Source organism: Bos indicus x Bos taurus, chromosome 6 (assembly GCF_003369695.1).
Source record: "Bos indicus x Bos taurus breed Angus x Brahman F1 hybrid chromosome 6, Bos_hybrid_MaternalHap_v2.0, whole genome shotgun sequence".
NCBI lineage: Eukaryota > Metazoa > Chordata > Mammalia > Artiodactyla > Bovidae > Bos > Bos indicus x Bos taurus.
Window position 1 is genome coordinate 40,443,016 of NC_040081.1, and position 19,533 is coordinate 40,462,548.

General features: G+C 38.1%; 1 protein-coding gene across 5 annotated transcripts in view; it reads right to left on the reverse strand.

Moving 5' to 3' along the window:
• Positions 1-130: 130 nt before the first annotated feature.
• The window catches only part of KCNIP4 (potassium voltage-gated channel interacting protein 4), a 1,307,639-nt gene continuing 1,288,236 nt past the window's right edge, over positions 131-19,533 (reverse strand). For 4 of the 5 annotated variants that reach the window (XM_027544166.1, XM_027544165.1, XM_027544168.1 and 1 more), the window contains exons 4-8: positions 13,894-13,964; positions 5,726-5,833; positions 3,802-3,906; positions 3,087-3,149; positions 132-1,611 (exon numbers count right to left, since the gene is read on the reverse strand). In XM_027544166.1, the coding sequence (XP_027399967.1) occupies positions 1,564-1,611; positions 3,087-3,149; positions 3,802-3,906; positions 5,726-5,833; positions 13,894-13,964 (395 nt within the window). In that variant the 3' untranslated portion in view covers positions 132-1,563. Of the gene's footprint in view, positions 1,612-3,086; positions 3,150-3,801; positions 3,907-5,725; positions 5,834-13,893; positions 13,965-19,533 lie in introns of all 5 variants that reach the window. The other variant, XM_027544167.1, reaches the window with a different exon arrangement.

The window sequence follows — 19,533 nt, forward strand, 5'->3', positions numbered from 1 at the left end:
ACTCTTTTTCCTTGTACTTTAGCACCACCCGAGACCAAGATCTCTACAGTTTAGAAAATCCCATAGGAAAAACTTCATATGTTTAGTCTAATTATAAAATTTATTGAAATAAAGACCTATAACATAGACAGTAGAGTTATAAACATTTTATTTGCTTTTATTTTTTCTTTTTGAAATACAAAATGTGCACATTGAGTTTACACAAACACGCGATGGCCAAGTTCAGTGTACATGTATTGTACTACTCTTAATTTCTACACTGGTGATAGCAGGGCAGCTTTCAACATCCTATGTCTACACCAGAATAGATACCTGATTTATTGTTGCAGAGACAATTGCAAATTTCCTCCTACTCTAGCCTCTTGGTCTTGGTGATATTTCTGCAAAACAAGGAAGGTGTGTGTATCTTTAGTAATACTGTGGCAGCTTTACGATTTTGGCTTAAGGTCATTAAAAATAATCTGAATAATTGGAGTTTTATGATGAGCTAAATCATAATACAATCCAGAGGAGTTGCTTAGCATTTATATTCATTTTCTACTAAATTTTGGTATTCTAGTGCTTACTATAATGGAATCAGTGGTGCTTTCAAAGTGAATTCTACTTGCTGTTTGTACCTAGTAGGCATTGGGGTAGCCAAGATTTCTTTGTCCCTGAATGGCATATAATGTAAAGGTGCCAGGAGGCAGTCAGAATGGAATAGGCCTTGAATGCGGTTAAGAATGAACTTGCTAAGCACTGCCATGGACTAGAGGACAGATGTCCTGACCCTTTTCATAAGCCTGTGGACATCCTCGCTTTGTTTCACACCTTCTTGGACTTCCACTTAGTGACAGAAAACAGTCAACCTATAGGATTGAACAAATCCAAAATTACATATATCATGTAGGCCTTGGCTATAATATGTATTATGAAAAATTGAGAAGTGCTTATTAAATAAGCTCTATTAGGCATATGCTGACATCTGGGATACACTAATTTGTTTCGTGTTATAAAAAATGCCAGATAAATGAAGGTTTTAACAGAAGGCAGCAAATCCAGAGAAACTGGGACTATGTGTGTGTGTGTTTTTTCCCAATTATAGTAATCTTGTTTTGTTTACTTAAAGTATAACTGGAATTACAGTATTCAAACATGGAAACTAATAGCTGGAAATTCAGTGCAGATGCTACTATTTTAGAAAACCATTTAAAATCCTGGGGCTGAATACATACAAGTGAGTAGCAAAAAACACTGATATTTTAAAATCACCAATAATGTGAAAGCTTCAATAATCACATGGCTAAAGAATGAATAAAACTATATGCCAGATTCTATTCCTTTTGAATATTCACAGGGTATGAAATGACTTAGAACATCCCATGGACTCAGTGGCATTATGAAAAGGATGCAGATTTATAAATGGACAACTCAAATCTTTTGGGGGTTGCTTTATATTAAAACAAAGCTTGTTTGCATAATGTGCCTCATTGTAAAGCTGAGAAATCTATGCTAAAAGTGGTAGCTCCAGCTTTGTGTGATAGAATCGTTCACGTTTGTCTATTTGAGGACGTATTTGACAAGCTAAATCACATTTTCGAAGAGCTGCATGGAGCGCATGATGTTTTCGTCCTGTAAGGGAGAAACAGTGGAATTAAATTCACCATATCTGTAAAGGAAAGTGCACTATTTTGCCTCTAAGGATCGCCAACCCCCACCAACCTCCTGTGCCAAATGTTCAAATACTGTGTCTGCAAATGTAAATACGCTTCTATCCATTTTCCACGCTGATACTGTGGAGAGCCCGTTTTATGTTTTGCTGAGTCCACCAAGCTTTAAAGACCTATTTAACTCTGACTTGGTGTTAAGAGAGGATATTTCTCCAATTAGAATGCCAGTACGGAAACTGGAGAGGTAGCACAGAGCGTATACAAAATGAGCAATGCAAACTGCCATATCTGGTCATCAGAGGCCAAATCACAGGGACTTGTACAAATGGAAGGAGACAGGGTTTATGTGTGAGCAAAGAGTCAACTTCATGAAGATTGGAAGTTGGGATTTAGGAGATGGGTTGGCAGTAATTACACCTGTCCTGAGTCTGTTAGAGATAAATCTCTGTTACCTTTAGGAACATTTAAAAATGAATGGTCTCTCAATGCCAGGGAAAGGATTGTTTGGAAGAAACCATTGCCCAGTATCTGAAGTTTAGTATATTCCTCTGAAACTTAAGGGGACAGATGATGGGGTACTTGGAGATTGTGATCATTTATAGTAATGGAAAATGGTAGCAGAACTGATGACATCCACTGCTGGAGGCCAGGTAACGACACCACCATTAGCAGGTTGATGTCACCAAGTTAATTCAGGGAGACCGTGACATTGAAATATGAATTGAAAAACAAGCAGGCATCAGGAAAGGGAAAGTATATCAGTTTGAAAATAATGAGAAAGTAAAACGCCAGCAAACTTTTTGTCTCCAAAATTAGTTTTAAAACTCTTTAATTGTTCTACCCACATACCAAGTCAAATAATTCTAGGTATGCTAAATCTGGTCTGCCACCAGCTGGCGGAGAACCACATGGCCTTTTCCTCAGGGAGGATTTTCTGCTGTTTAATTTTGTGACTGACTATTTTGTTGAGCCAAAGACATATCTTGTTCACATACACTGAAGCAATGGTGTTTATATTAGAAATTGGATATAAATTTGGTCAATGATACACTGCTGGCCATACTGGAATCCTAAATCTTTGGAGGATATGATAGACAAGATATATTCTAGTTCTGGGGAAAGAACAATTCAAATCTCACATATATTTTATCCTCAGTGATGAATATTCTAAAGGATTTGAAGAGCAAAAACACACTCGTACAACCTTCACCTCTCCAGGGCTTCCCTCACAGCCTGCCTCAGGGTGTGTGGACTAATAGAATGTGTAAATCGGTGATTGTTTCCACAGTGGTGGGCTTGTTGCATCTCAGTTGTGTAGAAGTGGTGGTTTTAGGCATATGACCTTACACTTTGCTCAGTTCGTGGTGGCTAGCTGATAGTGCTCAGTCCAGCTGTTACAAAAGCAAAAGGGATAGTTCCTGTACTATCATTACTTACTTTTTGACAACTTTCGATGAATTCATCTATGGTGACGACTCCATCTTTGTTTTTGTCCATTTTCTGTTAGGGGATTACAGAACAGAAAACTTGACTCAGACATACCCCTCAGGACCCTCACACCTGAACTGAACAAGCTGAAGCAGATGAAAAGAAAGCCCAGCTGCTTATTTTATGGGGAGGAACTGCTTCAAAACACAAACTAGTAGATTCTTGGTGATAAGACTCATATGAGGCTGACTGATTTTAGGCTGTTGCCTTTTTAATAGAATGTGGTGCAGATCTAGAGTCTCTCTGTTCTAGGAAAACCCCAGCTACCATAGAGTTCAGGCAACTTGACACAGAACCTTGATTTTCTCATCTTTAACATGGGGCTAATGACGATATAAATAAGCTCATAGAGTCTTACGAGAAATGAGTGAAAACAAACACCCCAAGACACATGAGACATGGCAATTGCTTGCTTAACTTAGTGTTCTATTGAGGATATGGTGAATGAGTTCAATAAGTGGAATTATCAATATTATGATAAATTCAAAACCAAAATTGCTAAATTAATAATGGTACTATTCCATGGTTGAATGGTAAATATTCTATAGTTTTGTCACTTTCAGTAAAAAATTATTTTCCTTCACATTCTTTTGAATTGTCATGATGCTTTGCAAGCATCAGGAAATTTGCTCTTAATTTCACTCCCTCTCTATTGCATTCCTACCTGGAAAAATGTTTCAACATGTTGTCTGGGAGCATCTTCTTTGAGGACAGGATATGTACATTTACCCATCATATCGTATATTGCTTTCATTATATCAAGCATTTCCTGAAAAGGAAAAGGCAGTTACATGAGGCCACAAATGATGTGAAAAGAAACCACTCTGAGAAGCCTTGACAGGTTATTCCTACTCAGTTTTCCAAGTTTCAATTTTTCGTTGATTCTTCATTAAATATCTTGGTTGTCCCAGAGGAATAGCCTTATGCCTTAAAAGCAGCAGAATCAGAATGTAAGAATCAAGTCTGATCTTGGTTTCAAGATGAAGTAAATTCCTGTGTATCTAACATGATCAGAAAACACCCTGGTTTAAGATTTGGATTTCCATACAACTTCATACAAGCTATCTTTGCATTATAGGCTTATTATATAATTTATATGTTGACTATCAATTTCCATTTATTGAGAATAAGATATATTCCACATCATGAGAATTATACTAAAACTGATAAGTCTCAGAGCTTATTAGGGATTTCCATATGTTTTTCCTATTGTGACTTTAAAGTCACATATAGATTAGTCAAAATATTATGCTGGAAATGCTTTGAAATTTTAATTTTTATTAAAACCAAATCTAATTTTTGATTTGTGGTTTCCAGTCTTAGTGAAAAAATATCTAGTTAACATAGACACTCAGATTTATTGTTCATACTTGTTTTCTTTTCGAAGTTTCCACATAAGAGTCTGGATTAAGTCGATAATATGCATGTAATATACTTTTACTTTTGACAGTATTCAATTCCATTTTAAATGATAAAATTTGTAGTTTGTAACCCATAGGTGAACCCCTATGGTTTGAGTGGAAGATTGTTTAATATAGCATTCATGAGATGTATAAGATGTAAGTGGTAAGCACAGCATGTTTGTGTTAAACATAGAAAGGGATTATAAGACCAAGAGATACCTACTATCTTGGAGGCATCTGAGTACTAAATGTTTATTGTATACCAAACATACAGGAGGCACTAAGTATCCAGGAGACATGCTCAATGTACCTGAATACTTAATACTCATGAGGTCTTAATTCAGCCACCCGTTTGTGAGATCTATTCTGGCCCCCCTGTGTCCTCTGCTCAACAAACACAAAACCCATGGACATTGATCAGGTTAATTGTTACATTATAACTATGGTCAGGTGAACTTGTCCCTGTATCTTCAACAGAGCCAGTTAATGTTTGTCCCAAGATACCTTCTATTTGAGGAGCCTCATGCTCAAAACACAACTCTGGGGAAAGCTAGTGAGAGAAAGAACAGGTAGACATTGAATCACATCCAGGATTCAGGTAATATGGTCCTTCAACCTACCTTCACTCCATCCTCAATTTGTTATCTTACCCCATCCTTCCCCACTTACTTCTCATTGTGTTTTAAATTAGTTTAATCAGCCATTTGATATGCACATCCTAATTTGGTCTGTGAGCCTTCTTAGATTAGCCCACCTGGAAATGTACTTGGAAACCTACAATTGCCTCAGGCCATTTCCCACATAATACAGGTCACTACATAATTCACACAATGTTAAAACTGCCTCTGTTCCCATGTGGACCATATTATACAGGAGAAAAAAAGGTTACAGGCCAAATATTCTAACATGGTTTGGGTATTTTTCTTCCAATCTCATTCCAACCACTCTCTTTATTCCATGTACAGCATTTATTAAAATGCTATTAGAAATCAAGATGTAATCCAGATTAACAATAAGCTATTTCTACCCATTCCAAATTTTTCATCAGTGTTTCTCCACCACCACAGAAAATACGTTAGATTACTAAAAAAGTGATTTTAGAATGATAATTGCAATCATTTAGCATCTCAAGTTAAAAAATGAAAATGGTCCAAAGGCTAGCTGTGTTGGTGAGGCATTTCTTACTTCTTTAGTGATGTAGCCATCTTTATTTATGTCATACAAATTAAACGCCCAGTTGAGTTTTTCTTGTACTGTCCCCCGAAGCAAAATAGAAAGACCTTTGATGAAATCCTAAAAAGAAATAAAAATACAATTTGATATAGAATTTCTAAAAAAAACAAACTCTAATAAAATTCTTTGTCAAATGGTACAAGTAAAGCTTTCAGACCTCTGGATTTTGAACCATTTACTTTGCAAAATGGTTCATGAATTCCTGATCGTCTTTTCCCAGCATTCTCTGTGGGCATAAATACTCCTTAGGTTTAACATTTCATTATTTAAAAAATAATTATATTTATTTATGTATATGTTTTCATTGTGCTGGGTCTTCCTTGCTGCACAGGCTTTTCTCTGTTAGTGGCAAGTGGGGGCTATTCCTATTACAGTGCCCAGGCTTCTCATTGCGATGGCTTCTCTTGTTGTGTCTCTAGGGCACACAGGCTTCAGTAGTTGCAGTTCCTGGGCTCTAGAGCACAGGCTCAATAGCTGTGGCTCACGGGCTTAGTTGCTCCAAGGCATATGGGATCTTCTCAGACCAGGGATCGATCCTGTGTCTCCTGCGTTGGCAGACAGATTTTTTACCACTGAGCTACCAGGGAAGCCCAACATTCTCACTTTCTAATTGAAAACTGTGACTTAAGTCAACTGGAAATTGTGTCAGAACAGACACCCAAAAGCAAGACCCATAAGCAAGTGTTTAAGTGGTCTTACTTCCTACTGCTGCTGCTAAGTTGCTTCAGTCGTGTCCGACTCTGTGCGACCCCACAGAGCAGACCCCACAGAGCAGACCCCACAGAGCCCACCAGGCTCCCCCGTCCCTGGGATTCTCCAGGCAAGAACACTGGAGTGGGTTGCCATTTCCTTCTCCAAAGCATGAAAGTGAAAAGTGAAAGTGAAGTCGCTCAGTCGTGTTCAACCCTCAGCGACCCCATGGACTGCAGCCCACCAGGCTCCCCCGTCCATGGGATTTTCCAGGAAAGAGTACTGGAGTGGGGTGCCATTGCCCTCTCCGTACTACAAGTGCAAAATATTCTTTAACTGAAAAGAATCTAATGACAATGTATCTTTTAAAATACGAGCACATACATGACACAATTCCCATGGAAAAGATCTGCTAACTAGAGATGTAGGTTGTCCTTAAGATATGGGCCAAGTGAAGCCTTTACTTAGAAATCAAGTTGTGGGCAGTGGTTAAGAGAACAGAGCTGGAAGCCAGGCAGCCTGAATTCAGATTCCAGCTGTATCAGCTGATAACTCTGTTCTCTCAGACAACTTGACATCCTTTTATCTCAGTTTTCATGAATGGAGAGATTACCATATCTAACTTCTCAAAAATTTTTATGAGGATTAAAAGTATTAAGCTGTGTGTAACTGTGTGGCATGGACAGTGGCTATGTATTTGTTAAGTAAATGGAACTCTCAGTCAACACCAAGGTTAGGCAGGTTTGATTGAATTGCAGACAATCCAGATTAACTCTGTCAAGTTCATATATATTTGTTGGCAGGGTTAACATCACAGTATGGTGGATTCTGAGTTCACATGGAATCGACAATCTGCTGTCAGGCAGGAATGAAAGAGCAGAAGGGAATTCCAGGAGTGGACTCTGGGCAAAGGTGTATTCTTGCTCTACATTCCAACATTTTGTAGTTGTTTTCCTGTCTCAACTTCTTCACAATTTTTTTTTAATAGATGAGTGACATTCATTTAATTAAAAATGTAAAAATATATAAGATGGTTCATGAAAAATCTTCCTCCCAATTCTGGACCCCATCCACCCTATTTCTTTCCTCTAGACAACTGACTTTAGTATCTTCTTGTGTTTACTTCTGAAGAATTTTTGTGCATATATGAGTATAAGGCATATTTATTTAAATATCTATTTCTTATCCTTTTACAAAAATGATAGTGTAACAGGCTGCTTTGTGTGTGTGTGTGTTTTAAAAACTTAGCAATAAAACTTGGAAATAATTCCTGTCTTTTCCATTGTTGCATACATATGAATATCTCATAGTGTATTTAGCCAATATCCCATGGATGAATTATTTAAAGATTTCCAGTCTTATTATAAAGAAAGCTGTAGCGTGACTTTATATATACATAATATATATGTTGAATAAGTATGTCTACAGGATGAGTTCCTAGAGGTGGAACCTCTTGGTCAAAAGATTTGAACATTGATAAATTTTATATACTTATTTTCAAATTTCCCTTCCAATTCTCTTCTCAAAATCTATGCTTAAGAATATTATAGCTTGTCAATACTATATGGATCACAGTTCTGATCTTTCTCAATCTTGTAGATTAATATTTCTATCTCAGGTTATTAAAATTTGTATTCATTCTACTGTGAATAAATTTGAGCATTTTTTTGAAATGTCTTGATTTATAGAAACTCTTCACATATTAGTAAAACTATCCCTGGTCTGGAATATATCTTCACATATTGTTTCCCGGTTTGTCATTTCTTTCTTTTTATTATGCTGATTTTCTGTCAAGTAGGCATCTTTTGGTTTCTATATTCTAGAATTTGTCAGCCTTTTACTTCATGTCTCTTTGTTTATGTCATATTCACCATAAGTTTTAGAGCCTTAGGTAGAGCTGGGGTTCAATCCTGGTTCTGCCATTCATTAACTGTATGACTATGGATAAGTCACTTAACATCTCTTAAGTCTGGAACACCTCATCTCTAACATGTGGCAAGTAATACAGGCCCTAATTTTTTTATCTGCAACTCACCACTCCCATCCAACAATATTTTTTAATAAACTGAAAAAGAAGAACCTTTATTGGGAAGATAGGGGTGGTGGTGAATTTTGGTGCCAGAACTTATTTAATGCCAAAATCTGAACTGAAATGACATGAAACTATTCTAATATCTATTTATCTGTTTATCTCTATCATTAATCAGCTATTATCAGTCACATTAATCAAAAGACATTAAATTCTATTTTAATATTTCCAAGTCATAGTAGCTTGACACAGTATAAGCTTATTTATCACTCACATGCAGTGAAATATGAGTGAGGATGGTGTTCTGTTCTGTGCAGTCATAACAGAGATCCAGGATTCTACTTTGCTTCAAGGCAAACCGAAATATGTAACCTCACAGTTTCCACAGGTGGGAAGAGAGAAAATGTGGTCACTTCCACCAGTCTCCTGTTGGTTGAAATTCAGTCTTGGCCCCACCTATCTGGGTAGGAGGAGAGGCTGGGAATGTGGACTGATCATGTGATCTTAAAGCAGAAGGCATGGACATTGGATCAATAGCACTCTCTGCTACATTTATTGTTGAGAGTCTCTTGGACAGCAAGGAGATCTAACCAGTCAATCCTAAAAGAAATAAACCCTGAATATTCATTGGAAGGACTGATGCTAAAGCCGACGCTCCAATACTTTGGCCACCTGATGCGAAGAGTCTTCTCATTGGAAAAGACTCTGATGCTGGAAAAGATTGAAGGGCGGAGGAGAAGGGGGTGACAGAGGATGAGATGGTTGGATGGCATCACTGACTCAATGGACATGAGTTTGAGCAAACTCCAAGAGATGGCTGGCATGTTGCAGTCCATGGGGTTTCAAAGAGTCAGACATATCTTAGTAACTGAACAAAAATAGTTTTACTGTACAAATGTTACACAGTTGATTATAGCATACAGCAGATCCTGCAGGAGACATTAATAATATAGAGTATATGCACAGTGTTGTGTGTCTAAAATCTGCAAGACTCTGAATGACAAATTCAATTGGCTCTGAGGAATTCGGGTGAGGGACTGGGAATCTATATGTGCCTCATTGGCTGGGCTGGATGAAGCACAAGCTGGAATCAAGATTGCTGGGAGAATTATCAATAACCTCAGATACGCAGATGACACCACCCTTATGGCAGAAAGTGAAGAGGAACTAAAGAGCCTCTTGATGAAAGTGAAAGAGAAAAGTGAAAAAGCTGGCTTAAAACAACATTCAAAAAGTGAAGATCATGGCATCTGGTCCCATCACTTCATGGCAAATATATGGGGAAACAGTGGAAACAGTGACAGACTATATTTTTGGGCTCCAAAAATCACTGCAGATGGTGACTGCAGCCATGAAATTAAAAGATGCTTGCTCCTTGGAAAAAGAGTTATGACCAACCTAGATAGCATGTTAAAAATCAGAGACATTACTTTGCCAACAAAGGTCCATCTAGTCAAAGCTATGTTTTTACCAGTAATCATGTATGGATGTAAGAGTTGGACTATAAAGAAAACTGAGTGCCAAAGAATTGATGTTTTTGAACTGTGGTGTTGGATAGGAGTCTTGAGAGTCCCTTGGACAGCAAGAAGATCCAACCAGTCCATTCTAAAGAAAATCAGTCCTGAATATTCACTGGAAGGACTGATGCTGAAGCTGAAACTCCAATACTTTGGCCACCTGATGTGAAGAACTGACTCATTGGAAAAGACCCTGATGCTGGGAAAGATTGAAGGCAGGAGGAGAAGGGGACGACAGAGGATGAGATAGTTGGATGGCATCACCGACTCAATGGACATGAGTTTGAGTGAGCTCCAGGAGTTGGTGATAGACAGGGAGGCCTGGCGTGCTGAGTCCGTGGGGTCACAAAGAGTCGGACACGACTGAGTGACTGAACTGAACTGAACTGGCAGGACAGCACAATTGCTAGGAGATGTATGCTGGGCCAGACTGCTTGAGTTTGAATCCTGACTCTCCTACTTTCTAGCTGTGCGACCTTGGGCAGCTTGCTTTAGTTCTCTGTGAATCTGTTTCCTAATTTGCTAAAATGACGATAATCATACCTATGAAGATTAAGTTACTGTATGTAATTCATTCATCATAATGCCTGACTGAGAAAGAGTGCTAAACAAGTCAGCTAGTCTTATTGTATGTAGGTATTATTAATACTATTTTTAATGTTATTTTCATATAGTTAGTACAGTGACTGACACAAAGTAAGTGCTTGTTTTATAATCAGATTCAGAACTACCTCTCACAGCATTGCAGACAGAGCGATCATCTGGCCTGTGCTTAAATGTGTTCATTGTAAGATCACTGAGTAATAAGATGACCAATGTTATTGTTAACTGGCTTCATTGGAAAAAATCTTTTTTGTAGTACCTGCTGTGGTTAATATCTAATAAATATTGAGCACCTATTTGGTGCCAGGCCCTCAGCCAAGCCTTAAGTGACATCACTTTGTCATCCTTCTATTATCCTGTGAAGTAGCTTTGTTTGCTGATGTTTCACAGAGAGGAACACTAAGGCTCAGAGGATCTCACAGGGTGTCAACCACATGATGGCAAAGGGATTTTTAGCTCCAGTCATATCTGGATCCAGGGCCCCTCCTGTCTTATCCACTCCACCCTTTGGGTTTAAGCAAATTAAGTAGGAAACTTCCATTTCCCTTTACCTTGCATCAGGATGGTTTCTGCTGTACCTCCCAGGATCTACTGCTACTCAAAATATGTTCATTTCTTAATCATTTCTACTTTCTAGAGACTTTTCACGTAGCTAATCAATTTAGAAAAATAACTACAATAGCCTAGTTTTAAATTTGATTTTGATTTAACCTTTATTAATTCATCCATTAGTTTGTCTTTAAAAAGACATTTTTTTACCACCATGCTTATAGTATATAGCCATTACAACTAATTTCCCAAATTATCATCAGCATTCATCACAATTACTATGATGAATATTACATAAATATTATAATAGCAACATTAGGCATGGTCTCATATCATTAACACCAGACTAAATTTACATGTGAAATTGGATACAATGTGCTGTGAGTAATTGACGGTACATTTTTAATATGTCAGTAATTTTAAGTAATGAAATCACTAACAGTCTTTGCCTTACCCGTACCCTAGCTATGAAAGATTTTATTAGGTGAATTGGAACGTTTGATTTCTATGTTATGGCTAAACTAAGGCCATGCCGGAATTAATCTTATTGGTAAAATGCAGCAAAGACTAATAAGATATTGTCACAGGTGATCATCGGCTGCCAAAGTGGAAGAAATGTGACAGGGGACGGGTACCTATGATAGACTCATGTCTTCACTAATAGCTGTTGTTGCATTGGGGCCAACCCATGGACCACTGCTGGCTTCTTGGTCCACACCTTTACTGAGCCACTGCCAGGTTCTCCTCTTATTTTTCAGCGATTTTTCTTGGTTACATTGTGAGATGACACACTGAGTTTCCTGGCCCAGAATAGTCATTTCAGTAGCGCTCAACCTGTGCGAGCATCTAGTGAGTGAGGAGGTACTTTGCTCACTCTGCCCCGGGGCCACTGACTGAATGACCTCTCAGGAGTTTGTGCCCCCTTTTGTCATCCTGGTGCCACAAGTGTTGAGATGTTAGTGTACCAGTTTACTTTTTATACCTCTGGAGCTTGTCACCTCCTCTCCAATGCCTTCCCTCTAGACCCAGCTGACATCAGCCCCTGTCAACTCTTGGGATAAAGAGTTGGACTTTTTGTTTCTAGGAACATACCTTAACTTCCCTGCTGAAAATTCTTCAGTTCTTATCTTGCTCCTTTCCTCCTGCAGTTCAGCCTCCTTGGCATCCTGCCTCAGATGTGTGGGGATCTGCCCTTGGCCTCCTGAGCCAGCTCTCCTGTCACTCTCCCCCTTTTGCGTTTCATCTTCTAGGTGACCTAACAAATGTTTTCTCTTCATTCCCCGGCCTCTGCCTCACTCCCCACTGCTCCCCATCCTGAGCCCTTATCCTCTTTAGCAGCTCCTGCTTGTCCTTCAGACCTAGTTCATCAGGTCCATGGGAGGGACTCTCTGATACAGCGCACTAGTACCCTTCCTTGTTGATTCCACACCATCATCTGCTTTCCTTTATTCTGACACTCACTGAAATTTCTGTTCATGTGCAAGATGCACTCTTCCCAGTTTTAAAAATTGCATACCTTCTAAATGATCTGGTTCCCATGATACATATTAACAATCTGCACACAATTCCAGTGTGTGACTGGATTTCCTCACTCCAACACCAGATGTAATCAAGTAATCTCCAACACCAGATGTCTTACAGTTCAACTTACTTCTGATACTTTCTTCCTGGAGATACAGCCAGATTCTACATGACAGCCCTTTCCTGGCCCCCAGCTTTAGATGCTACTGCAAGAATAGGTTGTCACCCATGCTTCTGACCAATGGGCTACAGATTGGAGTTTCCAACAAACCTTTACTTGGGTTCAAGTAATTTGCTAGAGCAGCTCACAGAACTTCCAGAAACATATACTTACTAGATTACCAGTTTTTAAATAAAAGGATATTTAAGAGCTTTTAATAAAATTCCTAGATAGCTTACCAAGACTAATCATGAAGAAACAGAAAGTATGAACAGATCTACAACTAGGAAATTGATTCAGTAATCACAGACCTCCCAAAAGAGACAAGCCTAGTAGCAGATGGCTTCACTGGTGAATTCTGCCAAATATTTACAGAACTAACTGTTCCAAAAAATTGATGTGGAAGAAACACTTCCAAATTAGGCCAGCCTTACCTGGTGCCAAAACCAGACAAAAAAATCACAAGAAAATTACAGGCTAATATTCCTGATACGCACAGATGCAAAAGTCCTCAACAAAACACTAGCGAACCAAATCCAAGAGCACATTACAATGATCATACTCCATGACAAAGTAGAATTTATCCCCGGGGATGGAAAGGTGAATCAATACATGAAAATCAAGTAATATAATATTCCACATTGACAGAATTAAGGATACAAATCTTATGATCATCACAATAGATGCATAAAAAGCATTTGACAAGTTCAATACCCTTTCAAGATGTATACTGCCAACAAACTGGGAATAGAAGGACAGTACCTCAACATAATAAAGGCGATATATGAAAAGGCCACAGCTAACATCACACTCAGTGGAGAAAATGGAAAACTTTCTCTTGGTATTAGGAGCAAGACAAAGATGTCCACTCTTGTTGAGTATTCTTAATACAACAATAATAAAGGAATAAAAGGCTCAAAAAGCCCCAAAAATTATACCACCAAACTCAAATTTTCACCCTAACAGCACTAAATCCCTTTCAGTGTATCCAAAGTCAAAGCATTATTTAAAAAAAAAACACACACACACACACAAGAAACTTAAGACTTACCTCAAAACTTACAGCTCCATTATGGTCCGTATCGAATGCATTGAACAGAAAATGCGCATATGTTGTAGAGTCTGAAATGTTGGAAATAAAATAATGATAAGTTAGCATTTCAATATTCTACAAAATATTTAGATAGCATGTCCAAGCCTCTTCTATTCAGGAGAATATACTTTGACTTGTGGTTTCTTTGCTTTCTTCCCAGCTGCCCATCCTCTCTCAGTAGAGGGTTGTAATTTGAGGTTCAGAGGCATGAATTACCTACAGAGACCATTGGTGACAGAAGCATCTCTAAGTTTCTGGGTGGAATTTCTCTGAATACACGGGAGTCTTGGATGATGCTACTGACACTGGGATGAGTAATGTTACCTTAGGTGGGTGTGAGGCTTAAGCAAGTCAAATCTAGAAATTGATTAGTGCTTGGCAGGGACTATCTCTAAAAGAAGTGAAATAATAACATACTAATAATGAGACACAGATGAATTGCTATTATTGGTGGTGTAATTATTAGTTCATCATTTTACAACCCAGATAGGGATACTGGGATTCAGAGAAGTTGAAAAACTTGCCCCAAACTACACAGTCCATTAGCAGTAGAGTGGAACATCACTTAAGCACTTCTGACCAAAACACCATGCTAGCCCAGAGCCAGTAAGGTTGCCTGATGAAGTGGAAACAGGAGTGATTTGGGAAGCTTCTGTGGCTATGTTGAAATGGATTTTGTGGTCCTAAAGCTTCCCAGGTGCAAGCAGTGGGGTGCTCCTGCTTTGCCTGGGTCCTGGGTGGGATCGAGGCTCTGGGCAATGGCAGACTGCTTGTCCTGGGGTCGCAAGATGCTGCTTAAAGGACACTGAAGTTCTCTGAAATCCAACACTTCCTCTGAGTTTGCTTCTATATGTTATTTCCCTCTAGTTTTTTTCCTTCCTCTTCCCTTTTTTCCTTCATCTCCGTAATCTCTGAACTTTCTGCCTTTTACTTGAAATGTGTTATATATATATATTTCTTATTGTTTTCTTTCCTTAGTGCAGTTTTCATTTTTAAGTCCCTCTGTGCTTGACCCTTGATCAAATTTGTGTGATTATTTTAAATGTTTCATCTCATGGGTTTTAGCCTTTTATCTTAACCTTTTTTTATATTAAAAAATAGTAACCTTTTAGATCATTGGCTCTAGCCTTTTATCTTCTGTTTAAAATCTCATCTATTTCTATTTTATAACTTTTATCCTTTATTTTTATTGGGATTTAACAAAACTTCTGTTCGCCTTTACTTTATGAATTGCTTTTTGAAGGCTGTCAAGAGACTAAGTCATAGAAGCAGTGGAGAATTTCTCTCTCCAGATAAAGGAGGTCAGAAGTCGTGCAGACTCCTCTCCTAGCTTGCAGGCATCCATGGCTTTTGTAGGCATTATTTTTCCTGAATGCTTCACCCCGCTGGTTAACTCTCTTGAAGGCCATGTATTTCATGAGGTAAACGGTACACTCAATTTCTCAAAATAATGATGACATTGTTTTTCATCTCTTACCTTTAAATATGATATGGTGGTTTAGTTGCTAAGTCACGTCTGACTCTTGTGACCCCATGGACTGTAGCCTGCCAGGCTCCTTTAACTTTGTCCATGGGATTCTCCAGGAAAGAATATTGGAATGAGTGGCCATTTCCTTCTCCAAAATATGATATGAGGAACCACTTATCTTTAAACATATGAATTAATATGTTTTCAATGAACCAAACAGACACCACAATTGGGCCTAAGTAGTACATTAAAGGACTGTAAGTAGAGTGGATGTCCATCTAGAGTTGACAGGTTGCAGGAAGAAACCCTTTTGGGTATGGAGCCAAGATTTTAATTGCAATCAACTTAGTGCGATTGTTGGGAAGTTCCATTAGAATTATTAAGAATTGCCAGCCTTCTTTTTTTTTTCACGAACATGTTTTGCTCTCAGCAATATTTTCATAGACTTCTTGAACTATATAGTGCCCTATGGAGAAATGAGTTGACAGATGGAATGCTAAACTTATCTTCAGGAGAAAAAAAAAGGGATTTTGCCTATTTTAAAATGAGCTCATTAAGCAGATATTTTGTTACTTTATACAGTCAGGGTAAATGCCTTTACCTTAGCAAGCAGAACTCACCATGAATATAAGGCACAGAACAAACAATACTGGAAATTTTTTAAAATTTAAAACACCAAGATAACATAGGCATATAATAATTACCATTCTTTTTAGATGGGGTTGTTTAGTTTAAACCTTGACCAATGGGACCCACACTCTGAGGGTTTGCCCTAATGTGGTTCAGAGGACATCTTATTCCTCTAAATGTATCTTGGCAAGTTTCCTGGAAATGAAGCCAGTTTTCCAGCCTAGATAGGAGATACCAGGTGGAGAGATGGTATCATCTCTCAGATGGCCCAAATTTGAATCTCAGGTCAACCAACTATTAATCATGTGGCCATGGCAAATTGTTTAAGCTCTCTGTAACTCAGTTTCCTCACCTACAAAATGATAAGTGTACTTCATAGAGTCGTCATGAAGACATTAAATGAGATACTACATGCAAGTTCTTAGAACAGTCTTAGGCAAATGTTAAATGTTCACTAAATATCAGTTATCATTGTTATTCTTTCAGAGACAAGTCACTCTCATTTCAACCACCTCAAATAAATGTGATCATTTTGTTTACAGATTTAATATATTCCATTTGAAAAAGTTCCTATTGTGTGTGTGTGTGTGTGTGTGTGTGTATGAAATCTCTATTGTGAAAGGGTCTGAACTTCTAATTTAATGGAACTTTAAACTCTGGGCTTTCCTGGTGACTCAGATGGTAAAGAATCTACCTGTAATGCAGGAGACCCAAATTCAATCCCTGGGTCAGGAAGATTCCCTGGAGGAGGGAATAGCTACTCACTCTTATATTCTTGCCTGGAGAATTCCATAGACTGAAGAGCCTGGTGAGCTCCAGTCCATGGGGTCGCAGAGTCAGACACAACTGAGCAACTAACACTTCATGTTCAGTGAAGACTAGTATCATTATGTCATGAAAAGTATTGAGGTTCTGACAGAGCTTGAATTTCTTCAGCAGGCATTTGGAGATAGTGAAAGTTTTTAAAGGAGAATGATGCTACTAGCTTTAGAGCTAAGGCACTGGAAGTGTCTGCTGGGCATAGAAATGGATTCTGCAGAGAAAAAGGAAATTGTCCACAAAAGGATCTCAGTCTGATTTCATCTGACTATGCTCTTCTTAAATACTCAGCAAACATCTGCTAAAAGGATGAGTAACTGGCATTCTGGAGTCTAGATTTCAGTACAGTTCAGGGTTCAAAATATGTAACAATGGTCTTTGTTCTTCCTGTATGACCTGACATGTCTCCTCTGACCACAACTCTTTCCAAACAATGAAAACAGTTACTGAATTTCATATGCTGACTTTGTTCAGTTTCTCATAGTTTTACTTGTGAAGCTGAAAATTAAATGTTGAAATTTCACAGATAGGGGACAAAATTTATGGAGTCTTAGACTAGGAAGTGACCTTCCATACCATTTAGCTATTTATCTACATTTAACAAAAGTGGAAAATGGGTGTAGGTAATATTAGGTACAGTGGCTATGGTCACCTAGTTAGCCAGTGGTAGAGTCAGTAATGAAATCAAGACATTTCAACACTTACTCTTATAAATAAAGATTATTAGGGAATTCCCTGGTGGTCCAGGGATTTCAGGCTTTCACTGCTGAGGGGCTGGGTTCAATCCCTGGGGGAAATTAAGATCCTGGAAGTCATGTGGCACAGCCCCCCCACCAAAAATAAAAAAAAGAATGTTAGACTAGAAAGAAAACTTGAGGATTCTTCTGTTCCACATTTGGTAAATGAACAACCTGAGGCCCAGAGAAATAAACTATTTAAGTCACACATCTTGGTGCTGGCAAAGTCTATCCATAAACTCAGGACTCTTGACTTAGTCCAGTACCTTTAACCCAACTGTACCCAGACCACAGTGATAATATCAACTGAACCCTTGATTGGAAAGGCGACTGATACACATATTTCAGAATATTTGAACAAATGCACTTGGTTATCATGTTCCAGGTCTGTGGGTTGAAGTCAATCTGGTTGATTTCTTTCTTCCCACCACCACCCCTACTCCCACCTGAATTCCTGCACAAGATACAGAATTAGTTCATTGCATTTGGATATACAATTCACGGCACTGTGACTGCAGTAAGGCGGGTTCACTCACTACATGAGTGGTAGCTTCTGCTCACTACGTCCTCTATAAATTACTCTGAAAATTCCTAGAAATAGAAGTGTATTCGGTGGATGCAGTTATTTGGGAAAAAGTACTTAAATCTTTATGTCCATAAAACTCATCTAAATGTCTCAAGTGCCTTACACAGTGGATGTTCAATAAATATTTGTTTAGATTTTTCTGACTGAAACTCTTTCCTTCAATAACTGTTGATCAGGTACCTCATATAGTCAAAGTAAGTGCAAAATTCCTACAATACAAGCAGGGGTAAACCAGGAGACTAAGTTTCATGAGCTTTAAAAATGCCTTAAGAGCTTCTACGCTAAGGCTTCCCTGTAGGTGGCATTGGAAAACACTGCTATAATGATATAGGTAATGCGGTTTCCTCTTGGCTAGTTTTATAGGAGACATACTTTATCCCCTACAAACAGGAAGCCTCTGTTCAGTTCAGCTGTGCTGATATCCAAAACTCCAAACAAGTTGTGCTTGGTAAACCATCCTGCTAAGCCGTAGAGAAAACTCAAGAGCCTGACACAGTATAAATTGCAGGAGATTCTGGCAAAAAGACAAAGTCTCTTCCTGGAGGAAATGGTGAGACATTGTGATTTATGATCCCATCATTGCTACGACTCCTAATGAGAGACATCTGTTGCTTTCAGGCCATCAAACTAAATAAACGACTTCACACAAGTCTGAGGACGTCCTAACAGGGATTTGACTGCCACCAGAGAATACATTCTTTCTTAGGACATTTTCCCTTTTCTAGCGGCACTGCAAGATACAATTTGCATGCATGATATTAATTTTTAAAATTTCAAGTCATCATTCTTTAAAACATTTCATTTTGTTCAGTAATGCCGGATGCTTTTAGATTTATGCATTCAATTAACATGAATATTCAAAGGATTTTTAAGAGAGCAAAAGTGATTTTTCCGCAAATCCCTTTGGACTTTGTAAGAAGACTCTCTTGCTAATTATTATGCTTAAGTAGATGTTCTCTAATGTTGAAATGTTATTTTTCAGATAAAAATACATTTTTAATGTGAAGTTGTATCCAATTTGTAGTATGTAATAACTTTCATTTGAGATAATAAAAAAATAGCTAAAAGATTTCCATTTGTGCTAAGGGCTTTGATATTAATGGTTGTAAATATATTGGCAGACAGTTTATAGTAAACATCATTCTTTTAAAAAATTCCATGGTTTTTAATAATTTAGAAATATGTATTAAACAAAAGATATTCTAAATTTGTTATTAATGCAGACAATAGACCCATTATAAGCCTGGCATCAGACCCAATACCTGTCTGTGGGTGGTTAGTAACAAGATGGACTGGGGGAGTTGTCACCCATGACATATGCAAATTCATGTAATAATGGGTCACTGTTTGTTTTCTCA